The sequence below is a fragment of the Nerophis ophidion genome, linkage group LG07 (genome assembly GCF_033978795.1).
Source record: "Nerophis ophidion isolate RoL-2023_Sa linkage group LG07, RoL_Noph_v1.0, whole genome shotgun sequence".
Taxonomy (NCBI): domain Eukaryota; kingdom Metazoa; phylum Chordata; class Actinopteri; order Syngnathiformes; family Syngnathidae; genus Nerophis; species Nerophis ophidion.
In genome coordinates, this window is record NC_084617.1 from 30,392,827 (window position 1) to 30,405,016 (window position 12,190).

Here is a 12,190-nt window from a genome sequence, read left to right on the forward strand (position 1 = left end):
GTTGTCATCAGACAGAAAGTGTAAGACATGTTTTAAAACAATCTAGGAAATACAATAGAGAAAGGGAAATAAGTTAGCAAAAGAGAGGATTAGGTTAGTAGTGGAATATATTTTAGGATTGCACTCAGAACACATAGGTTACAAGGCATTATATACATATTTAAAAAAGACAGGGTTGAATAAAATAATATAGAGTAGGGCAGTGGTTCTCAAATGGGGGTACGCGTACCCCTGGGGGTACTTGAACGTATGCCAAGGGGTACGTGAGATTTTTTTTTAAATATTCTAAAAATAGCAACAATTTAAAACTTATTTTTAAATATATTTATTGAATAATACTTCAAGAAAATATGAATGTAAGTTCATAAACTGTGAAAAGAAATGCAACAATGCAATATTCAGTGTTAACAGCTAGATTTTTTGGGGACATGTTCCATAAATATTCATGTTAAAGATTTATTTTTTTGTAAAGAAATGTTTAGAATGAAGTTCATGAATCCAGATGGATCTCTATTACAATCCCCAAAGAGGGCACTTTAAGTTGATGATTACTTCTATGTGTAGAAATCTTTATTTATAACTGAATCCCTTGTTTATTTTTCAACAAGTTTTTAGTTATTATGCCCCAAAAAAGACTATTACAAATGAGCAATATTTTGCACTGTTTTACAATTTAATAAATCAGAAACTGATGACATAGTGCTGTATTTCACATCGTTATCTCTTTTTTTCAACCAAAAATGCTTTGCTCTGATTAGGGGGTACTTGAAATAAAAAAATGTTCACCGGGGGTACATCACTGAAAAAAGGTTGAGAACCACTGGAGTTGGGTTCCAGCTCAGTCCACACTCCGTGTCAGTAGATAGCGGTAATGCACACCAGAAGGTTGCTTGCCAACTGCCATTAAACCAAAGAAGAAGAACAAGAAGTGGGAACAATAATACTGACGGACCAACATGGCGGCGAATTATCATACTATAGGAAAATACTACTTCTGTGTGAATTGATGTTAAAATAAGGTGATTTAAACATTGTAGTCTCGCTATTTTATATTTTTGTATGAAATCCATGCACATTTGCGTGTACGACCATAGAGGAGTACAACAAATGTGTGTCTAACTCAAGTTAGACACAAGGAAGCAATGTGGGGTGAGATCGAACCTCGCGTTAAAACACAACCGACCCCGTCTAATGAATCTACAAAGGATGACCGGAGTACAACACCCGAAACACCGGCAGTGTTTGAGCTACGTGTTCCCTCCATAGTCCCTCAGGAGCCCCTGGAAGACACGCAGGTGAGCTAACGGCGTCATATAAGTTTAGCGCCACTAAAGACCTACTGAAATGACATTTTCTTATTTAAACGGGGATAGCACGTCCATTCTATGTGTCATACTTGATCATTTCGCGATATTGCCATATTTTTGCTGAAAGGATTTAGTAGAGAACATCCACGATAAAGTTCACAACTTTTGGTGCTGATAAAAAAGCATTGCCTTTACCGGAAGTCGCAGACGATGACGTCACAAGGGTCCTCACATTGTTTATTATGGGTGCCTCCAGCAGCAAGAGCTATTCGAACCGAAAAATTTGAGTTAGGATAAAATATTTGTGGATGATGATATTGATAGCGAAGGACTAAAAAATAAATAAATAAATAAATAAAGTAAAAAAAAAAAAAAAACGCGATTGCATTAGGATGGATTCAGATGTTTTTAGACACATTTACTAGGATAATTCTGGGAAATCCCTTATCTTTCTATTGTGTTGCTAGTGTTTTAGTGAGATTAAATAGTACCTGATAGTCGTAGAGGTGTGTCCACCGGTGTCTTGAGGCCAGTGTCTGAGGGAAGTCGACGGCAGATACAAGAACGGCGCAAACTCCACAGATGTCCGGTTAGAGGCGACTTTTTAACACAATTTTCTCACCGAAACCTGCCGGTTGACAAGTGGTCGGGAACCATGTTCGCTTGACCGCTCTGATCCATAGTAAAGCTTCACCTCCGGGAATTTTTAACAAGGAATCACCGTGTGTTTGTGTGGCTAAAGGCTAAAGCTTCCCAACTCCATCTTTCTACTTTGACTTTTCCATTATTAATTGAACACATTGCAAAAGATTCAGCAACACAAATGTCCAGAATATTGTTTAATTGCGCGATGAAAAGAGAAGACTTTTAGCCGCAAATGGTGCTGCGCAAATATTTCCTGACAGTCCGTGATGTCACGCGCGCGCGTCATCATTCCATGACGTTTTCAACAAGAAACTCCGCGGGAAATTTAAAATTGCAATTTAGTAAACTAAACCGGCCGTATGGGCATGTGTTGCAATGTTAATATTTCATCATTGATATATAAACAATCAGACTGCGTGGTCGGTAGTAGTGGGTTTCAGTAGGCCTCCATTGTCTGCTTGTTGATTGCACTTTTCTGTTGGGCGGTTCAGAATGTTCCGGCTCATGTCAGCGCTTTGTTGGAGGCTGTGGTTGTGAGTGGAAGCCAAGTGAAAAGTCAGCAGATTGGGGATGCTGAACTGACACCAGAGGAGCGTAAAAGGGAGCTGCTGCTTCAGTACAGAAACAAGCCACTGGTATTCCTGGAGAGATATCATGTAAGTGCACACAACTATCAATCACATCATATACAAATCAGTTTTCTGTTGCATCTATCCATTTTCTACCGCTTGTCCCTTTTTGTGGTTGCGGAGGGTGCCAGAGCCTATTTCAGCTGCATTCGGGCGGAAGTGGTATAGCTCGGTTGGTAGAGTGGCCGTGCCAGCAACTTGGGGGTTGCAGGTTCGATTCCCATTTCCGCCATCCTAGTCACTGCCGTTGTGTCCTTGGGCAAGACACTTTACCCACCTGCTCCCAGTGCCACCCACACTGGTTTAAATGTAACTTAGATATTGGGTTTCACTATGTAAAGCGCTTTGAGTCACTAGAGAAAAGCACTATATAAATATAATTCACTTCACTTCACACCCTAGACAAGTCGCCACCTCATTGCAGGGCCAACACAGATAGACAGGAAACATTCATACTCACATTTACACACTGCGGCCAATTTAGAGTTGCCGATCAACCTATCCCTTGGTGCATGCGTTTGGATATTTAACAGCTATCAGTTGTTGTTTTTTCCCTTGGCCTCAGTCTGGACCATCTCTCCAGGGGCCCAGGCATGGACCGTTTTTTTGTTAATCTTTTATTTTTTTCTCCCATTCCCCCCCACTTGTTTACCTGTATCTCACCTTTTTGTAAGGGGTGCCGGAAGTTGGCAGACCCGTCAGCGATCCTGTTCTGTCTCCCTGTAATGTTTGTCTGATCTTGAATGGGATTGTGCTGAAAATTGTATTTTCCCCTCAGGGATTAATAAAGAATGTCTGATTCTGATTCTGATTCTGATCATAATAATGGATTCAAATTATTTATATTAGAGCGCTTTTCTAAACACTCAAAGCACTTAACAGGGAACTGAGCCATGACGAGGATGGGGGAAGCTGGAATCGAACCTTCACCCCCAAGTTGGCCGCTCTACCATTTGAGCTCGTTGTGTTGCCTGCAATTTTATTTTCTAAGACATATGTGTTGACATGTGTTTGCCATGATTGCATTGGTTTTATTTGAGGATTTTGTTTTCTTCACACATCCGCAAAATACCATATTTTTCGGCCAATAAGCGGGTCTATTCAGGTCTATTGTCATACTAAAGTGTACTGGATTATAAGGCACATTAAAGAGGTCATATTAAGATTTTTTTCTAAATTTAAAACACTATCTTGTGGTCCACATAAAATGTGATGGTGGTTCTTTGGAGAAAATGTTGCATAGATTATGTTTTACATTACACACGGCGCTCAAAAATCTATTAAGATGTTTTAGTACGACTTTGGTTAGCTATGAAGCCGCACCGCTTGATGGATTGTACTGATTGGCTGCATTTCAGACATAGTTCTTTGTGTGCCTGTTGTTCCAGACCACAGCAAACATTACCCAGCTTGCCAAATATTGTAATACATCTATTAAAAGAAGAGAGCCAGGAGTTATCTCACTTTTTGAGTAGCCTCTGATTTACTAATGACTTCTATCCATCCATTTTCTACCGCTTGTCCCTTTCAGGGGCGCGGGTGGGCGCTGGAGCCTATCTCAGCTGCATATGTTGTAAAAATGTGTAGAATAAATATTAAATTTCAACATTTCTGTCAACGAAGATTTGCTTCAGCCTGTGACATATAGTTATTTTTATAGTAGGCTATTAAAGCTAATATAGACACTTACATCATGTGTTGCCTTCATTATAACATATACAGCTTTTACTTTGTTGCGGCTCCAGACAGATTTTTTTTTTTTGTATTTTTGGTTATATATGGCTCTTTCAACGTTTTGGGTTGCTGACCCCTGCCTTAAGGGAATTTAGAATATAATTCCTTTATTGTAATTGCTATCTTCATGATGTGCGATGCCACTGAAATTGTGAAATTCAAACTGGTATTGGCGATAACGATCGGACATCCAAACTTTGTAAAGATATGTCTAATGTGACTGGTAAAGTGTATTTTAAGTGTTTCTGCTCGTGGGGAATGATCTGGAAACAAAATAAACAAAAACAAATCATGGCGTTTTTCTGTACTGAATGTGTTATCGTATTTATATTCAACTCGGTATGTATAGTGTCTACATTGTAAGGATACTTGCTGTTCTATAATATACAGAATGACTCATTTTAATTGCCAGTAATTTTTTTACTTTGTATTAAAAACATACCCAGGCGTTGTGGTTTATGCAGCCATTTGAGACACTGGTGATTTAGGGCTATATAAATAAACATTGATTGATTGATTGATTGTTTCCACCAATCTTATTTCATTTAGACAATATCTCAATGATTTAGTTATTTGACACTAAGGTCCATCCATTTTCTAACGCTTGTTAATCTTGCGGTCGTGGGTCCTGTTAATGATATACATTTACTCAAATAACTAAAGTATCCACATTTTTATTTGAGAATCAATATTAGAGCATAAATATATATTATTGGCGGTATCCATATTTCAGTATTGATTCGCACATCACTCGTCATCATAATTACCTAAATTGTCATTCATCAGTGCAAAACCTAACCTAAAATATAGTCATAAAACAGTCTCACACACACACTTCATCACATTCAAAATAATTGCTTGTTACCATATTGCATAGAGTGTTATTACAAGAGTTTGGCAGTGTCTCATTCCAGAATTGCACATTTTTGAGGAATCTCAGGTATGGGTTCTTAACCACTTTTTACCTTGGGGCCCAACTTTTCTTCTACAAAGGACTCAGAGCCCACTCAAATATTAACACTGAATGAGTAATCTTAATCTTAATTTTAATAGTATTCACTGATTATATCCAACCTACTTACTTAACAGGATAAACTTGGTTAAAGGTATGAAACCGTGTGTTAATCACAAAGATTATTAATAAGTCTTAGGTCAAGCTGGTTACAAAATAAATACTAATTCAATATACTGCAAAAGAAGACACTCGTAAAATTGATGAATAATACATTTACATACCGTATTATCCAGACCATTTTTATATATAAGGCGCACCGAATTATAGAGCGCATTAAAGGAGTCATATTATTATTTTATTTTTTCTAAATGTAAAACACTTCCTTGTGGTCTACATATCATGTAATGGTGGTTCTTTTGTCAAAATGTTGCTTAGATTATGTTTTATAGATCATCTTCAATTCGCTTTCTGACAGTCGCTTCAGGATGCACCGTTTTGTGTGGCGGTCTTATTTACGTGGCTCACTTTCGGCAGCGTCTTCTCCCCGTCATCTTTGTTGTAGCAGTGTAGCGTGCAAGGACGGGAATGGAAGAAGTGTCAAAAGATGGAGCTAAATGTTTTAATGACATTTAGACTTTACTTCAATCAATAACGGAACAGCATCTCTTCATCCGTGGCTCACTAGTATAACAATAACAACGCCGGAAATGTGTCCCTGGAAAAAACATCCGACTAAAGTTCCTTGGGTGAATAATGTAACCTCACTGTTTTAGCGCTTTAATGGCGTGTTTACTGACATATATAAGTAAGAACTTTACGCTACTTTATATTAGAAATGGCAACAGCGGAGGATGAATGTCCCATAACAAGAAGATAGAGAAAAAGAAGAAGCTTATCGACACGTGCAAATTTTCAGAATTTATGCAGATCCCAAATACAAATCAGCAGGTACCAGAAGGTAAGAAAAGTGGCTGTTGCATAATACTGTGAAAAGAATTGGCAGATGATATATCTTACCTTATACACACACAATAGTAATACTTGTATGTTGAAGCACAGTACAATCCATCAAGTGGTGCGGCTTCATAGCTTACCGAAGTCGTACTAAAACACGTATCTCTTATGTGTGACTGATCACATTTATCATTTCACCATGTAACAAATAAAATTGCTTCGAGGTCGGTAAGCAAAACCAGAATTATTCCAAACATTAGGCACATTAGGTTATAAGGCGCACTGTCAAGTTTTGAGAGAAAAAAAATGATTTTATGTGCGCCGTATAGTCCGGAAAATACGGTAATCTTAATTTTAATGATATATTCAATGATTCTATCCAACCTACTTTCAGTTTAACAGAATAAACTTCGTCAAAGGTATGAAACCATATGTGAATCACAAAGCGTATTACTTAGCCTTAGGTCAGGCTGATTACAAAATGAAATACAATAATTGAATATACTGCAAAAGAAGACACTCATAAAACTTATGAAAAAATATTTACATGCAAGTAAAATGTGCCAAAATAAATACATTCTAACTAAATAAATAACAAATAATGTTTCTTAAATTGTCCATTAAATTTGAATGCAATTGAAAATATAGCTTCACCACTTTAGTCATGTTTTTGCGCTTGAGAAACTGTAGCTCCAGACTTCTTCTGTTTCAAGTCTCTGGTTTAATACTGTCCTTACTACCACAAGTGGTGGAAAAGTGTATTAAATACTGCTGCGGTCCATAGAGCTCACAGCTGAGAAACCGATTCGAAAATATGGTTAAAAACCACTGATCTAAGGGATTTTCACTGATCAGAAAAAAAATCCCGGAGTTCTGAAGCCCTAAGTTGCCATTTATTTATTGTAACTTTTTCCAGATCTACCTGAAGCCTGAGCATCTGCGATCTTTTGCCCATGTCAGCGCCGACCCACGGACTCAACACTACGCGGAAGTGATTCATAGGCGAGCTGCAGAAAGCACAAACAGGACACGAGTGAGAAACCAGCGCTATGCTGCTCTCAGGGCCTTGCAGAAAGGTACTGTCTAATAAACACAAGTGCATCCATCTTAACATCTTAGAGTTTCAGCGTGCTCTCAATTTTTCTTTCACTCTCTTCTCAGGTGGTCAATATTTCAGTGAAGAAGAGATGCGAACCAGGGAACCACTGCTGTATGAACAGTATATTGGACAGTACCTAACCGATGAAGAAGTAACAATTTACTACTAGCTCACTCTCTCTCTATACATGATTTGGTAGCTATCATTTAGTTTCTTGTTTTAGGTGCTGGAGCGCTCCCAAGGGGCTATGTTGGATGGTGCACATGGGGGACCTGAGGTACAAGGAGGAGTACCTGGAGGTCTCGCCCACCTGCTCCTCAACTCTTACCAAGAGCGTCTCACCCAGGGTCGTCTGCAGGAGGAGCAGGAGAGAGAGGATAACGTGGAGGAGGAGGACGAGGAAGATGAAGGCAAGAAATGCTCTTGTCTACTGTTTTAAAAGAGGAACTGCACTTTTTTGGAATTTTGCCTATCGTTCACAACCAATATGAAAGACATGCCGACGGATGGATTTTTTTTCCTATGCAATAGGAACATAACTATTCCGCCCATAAAATCCAATAAATAACCATTCAAAAAGCGGCAACAATACTCAATTTACATCTCGTGACTTAAAATTTAACCGAGTATTAGCGCTAACACAGGCAAACTATTTATAGCGGCGACGTAATCACTTCCGTGTCTCCCTATGTTTACATCATCGAATGGTCTGCTGTTTCCTTGCTTCCCTGCTGACTGTAAGTTTATAGTAGATCTTAAATCATGCAGCTCACCTGGACATAAAGACGTCTGAGTAGGTAATTTGACCGTTAGGGACACTTTGACAGCCAATTTAGGACCTAGAACTGGCGAGAACAACACTAAAAGGGCTTGTTCCCTCTGGCCACCCCACCCCATCTCGCTTCTTCGCGTGGATTATGAGAAATTCTTCGCTGAAATGGGAATACAGCGGTCGGCATCCTAATGACAGCAAACCTTGCACAGTAAGTGGCGTTTTATTATGTTTGTTGGCTCTCATGAAGTCTGCAGTGAGTAATAATCAATAATGAAGAAAAAAAAAGCAAACATCGCCATGCGTTTTTGAGGTTAATGCTTAAATTGATCAAAATACATAAATGTTAAATGTTATAAAGGTTTTTGGAATAGGAGCTCCACTATTCATCCCATAAAATCAGATAAATAACAATACTCAATTTACATTTCATGACTTAAAGATTAACCAAGTATTATTATTTTATTACTATAAGCACTAACGCAGACAAACAATTGATAGCGGCGATATAAAAACCTCCGTTTGTCCCTATGTTTACATCATCGAGTGGTCTGCTATTTCCTTGCTTCCCTGCTCCCAGTAGGTTTATAGTCGATCATAAATCATGCCTCTCACCTGGAAAGTACATGGCTGAGAATATAATCCAAATATTTTGGACACTTTGACCACCATTTAGGACCTGGAACTGGGGAGAACGACACAAAAAGCGCTTGTTCCCCCCGACGCACACCTCATTTCTTCGCGAGGATTACAAGACATTTTTTATTTAAGTGGGTATATATGATCATGACAGTTAGGCAGACTGTAAGCAGACTTTTGATCTAATTTATTTAATATTTAGAATACAGTAAAAAAAGAAAAAGACATCGTTATGTGTTTCAATATGGTTGTGAACGATAGGCAAAATTCCAAAAAAGTGCACTTCCCCTTTTAGGTGATCTTATTTTCTGTGTCTTTTGATGTTCCTGCTGAAGACACTGGAATCCAGGAGAAGACCTGGGAGCCGACCAATGAAGAGAAGTCTCTTCTACGGGAGGAGTTTATCAGCCAGATGCACCAACGCTTCCTTGATGGCAAAGACAAGGATTTCAACTACAGGTCAGCAGCACACTGACTAGGCCTTCTCTTCAAGATAGCATTACTTTGTCTTCAAGCTATTCTCATTAAGACATCATACATTGTGAAAGTGGTACATCTGAAGGTTAAAATCTCAGTTTGAAGTCTACAGTACATGTTGGGATGTGTGTTTTCCCCCACATCCCAAAAAACTCTAAATCAGGGGTGCCCCAAAGTTTATTCGAGATCATAAATCATGCATCTCACCTGGGGAGAAGAAGTCTGAGTCAATGTTCCGACAAGTTGGTACATTTTGACAACCGTTTAGGACCTGAAAATGGCCAGAACGCCACAAAAAGACGCTTGGTCCCCCCACCTTGTTTCTTTGTGAGGATTATAAGACATTCTTCACCTAAATGGGAATATATGAACATCCCAGCAGTCGGCATCCTAATAGTAACACCATTTTTTAATTAATGCGCCACATATCCTTAAAATAAGCAAAATACGTAAATATTAAATGTTATTGTAAATGTGCCTGTTATTAGATAACATACTGTATATATTTAAATTATGGATACATTATCAACGGAGGTTTTTGGATGTTTTTTAAGGGCGTTGTAGGCAGAGTTGCGCGGCTCACATTGACAACATTCCAAAAATAAGTGCAGTTACTCTTTAACTTAACTTGTGACCACTTGGTGTCACCAAAAACAAACCACTCCACTTCAATATAAATCCAAGTCCATTCCAGATGGTTAATTATAAATAGGTTAGTGTTATCATACGTATGTTGTTTATTTGAATAATTTTACTTGATCAAACTTATGCTTCTAACTTTCCACACTACAAAATAATAAAAATATGATTCCTGTTGATGTATTAGACTAATGCTGGTATCGGCCAATACTCAAGGCCCCAATATCAGTATTTGGGAGTGTCCCAACTTTTGTCACTCACGAAAAACTTTGGGACACTCCCAAAGCTAACACAATCAGTGATGGAATGTCCGCAAGGCTAACTACTCGCCATCATTCATTATTTGCATTAAAGGAACTTTATTATTACATTTATCAGAATCAGAATCAGAAAAACTTTATTAAGGCTATTGATCTTTCACACTTAAAATTGCTGTTTGGCTTGCGGCCCATGGCACGTTTTCACTTTGACCCTTGGAGGTAAAGTGAATTTAGAGCATCCAATTCACTTTATATGTTTGTGTGTGTGTGTGCGTGTGTGTGTGTATATATATATATATATATATATATATATATATATATATATATATACATATATGTGTATATATATATCTGTACGTATATATATATCTGTACGTATATATATATATATATATATGTATGTATGTATGTATGGATGGATGTACAGATATACATATATATATATATGTGTGTGTGTGTGTTTAAACCCAGATTACTATTGTGTGTAATTGAATATCTAATCCTAAATATGTACATCTGTGTCTCCACGGCAGCGAAGTAGATGAGAACCCAGATTTCGACAACCTGGACATCGTCAGCAGGGATGCAGAGGAAAAGTACTTTGACGAAGATGATGAGGAAGAAGATGAAGACGAAGAAATTATGACACAATAGTGACTGCAGTTGTAATTGGTGTTTTCCCTAATATTAATCCAAGGAAAAAGTCTGGAGAAAGATGAGTCATCTTATATTTGGCAAGCTCGTCGCAGCTTTTCTTCCGGTCACTTACATCTGCTGGGAGGGTGCATCAAAGGTTGTGAAAGCACAAAGGAGTCATTATCAAATACCCTTTTTTATTTGTAGTCGACCAGTTATTATATTGATTGATTGAAAACATTTTGCAATTATTTCTTTTCTTTCACAAATCTTTTCAAAAAACGTCTTGAGAAAGTGGCATTGCGTTACATTCAAGCCGATTTGGTAAGTCACTGAGTTCAAAAATTGTGTATTTTTCAGTTTTAATACAATATTGTTTTTAGACCATACATGTTACTGTATTTCTTGTGAGAACCAGTAAGCCTGCATACTTCTTGGCAATCTATATTCATTCAAAACAAACAACTTGAGGAGTTCGAACTTTTGGTTCAGTAAAGCGTCTCCGACGTCCCTTTTGATCCAGCAGCACTGCCGTGTCACCCTTCTGTCCGGACGAGCATGACAAGACCAGATCACATCAGTAGTAAGGGACTTTCTATGCTCAAATCAAAATGCTAATGCTAATGTTAGCATTAGCATTAATGATAGTTCCACACTACTTCGTTCAAAAAAACTTTGCCGCCGGTCTCTTCTTGCTTGGGACCATATCTGCTCTGATGCATTCTGGGTAGTAGCGCCAAGATAATTTCTTGATAGTGTCTGCTATTTAACATCAGTATAGTCATTAGAGATATTTGTGACAATGTTAGCAAACATCATGTCAATTTGACACTATATGCGCTAGTCCTCATGGGAAATGTGGACTGCTTCTGGCAAAACACTCCCGCTTTGGTCCACCGGCAACGCCAAAATCAACCAAAACTAAATGTTCTTAAGTAGGGCTTGAAGGAGGCCTGCGATGATGGAATCACAGATAGTGCCAGTGATCAAAGGTTTTACTTAAAAAATGAACTATTTTGGGAATGAGAGAGTTTAAGTACTGACTGACTCACCCTCAAACTGGTTTACCAAACTCCACCCCAGCCTAAAATATGTCATGTATTCCAAGAACTCTCCTGCAGATACTGATCATGTGTCACCAAATGTGGCGTTTCAACGTTCCGTCCTCTGTGAAACGTTCCGATCGGGGGACAAAATGACTAATTGTGACTTTTTCATATTAACGAGTCTACGGTTTAGCAACATTCCAGCAAGAAGGTTCAAATCCAGTCTCACGTTGCCGTTGGCTTGGAATTCCTTTATTAATGACAATAAGCGACACTATCCACGTTACAACGACTCCAAATGATCCAAGTGTCAAACAAAGACTAGGGATGGGATTTGATAAAAATTTTCCAATTCCGGTTTCACTTTCGATTCTGCGTAATGATTTAGTTCTTCAAAA

General features: G+C 38.2%; 1 protein-coding gene across 1 annotated transcript; it reads left to right on the forward strand.

Moving 5' to 3' along the window:
- Positions 1 to 892: 892 nt before the first annotated feature.
- Positions 893 to 11,135, forward strand: LOC133556210 (coiled-coil domain-containing protein 97-like). The gene is made up of 7 exons (XM_061905916.1): positions 893 to 1,295; positions 2,444 to 2,608; positions 7,141 to 7,300; positions 7,386 to 7,474; positions 7,547 to 7,733; positions 9,070 to 9,193; positions 10,644 to 11,135. The coding sequence occupies exons 1-7, from the start codon at positions 1,143 to 1,145 to the stop codon at positions 10,762 to 10,764; spliced, it is 999 nt and encodes a 332-aa protein (XP_061761900.1). The 5' UTR covers positions 893 to 1,142; the 3' UTR covers positions 10,765 to 11,135.
- The last annotated feature ends 1,055 nt before the right edge of the window (positions 11,136 to 12,190 follow it).

Bases quoted from the DNA above. Each gene is read 5' to 3' on its own strand.
- LOC133556210 (XM_061905916.1), top strand. From the start codon at position 1,143: ATGTGGGGTGAGATCGAACCTCGCGTTAAAACACAACCGACCCCGTCT. The intron at 1,296-2,443 runs GTGAGCTAACGG...TGGGCGGTTCAG, and splicing joins AGCCCCTGGAAGACACGCAG to AATGTTCCGGCTCATGTCAG. The intron at 2,609-7,140 runs GTAAGTGCACAC...AACTTTTTCCAG, and splicing joins TATTCCTGGAGAGATATCAT to ATCTACCTGAAGCCTGAGCA.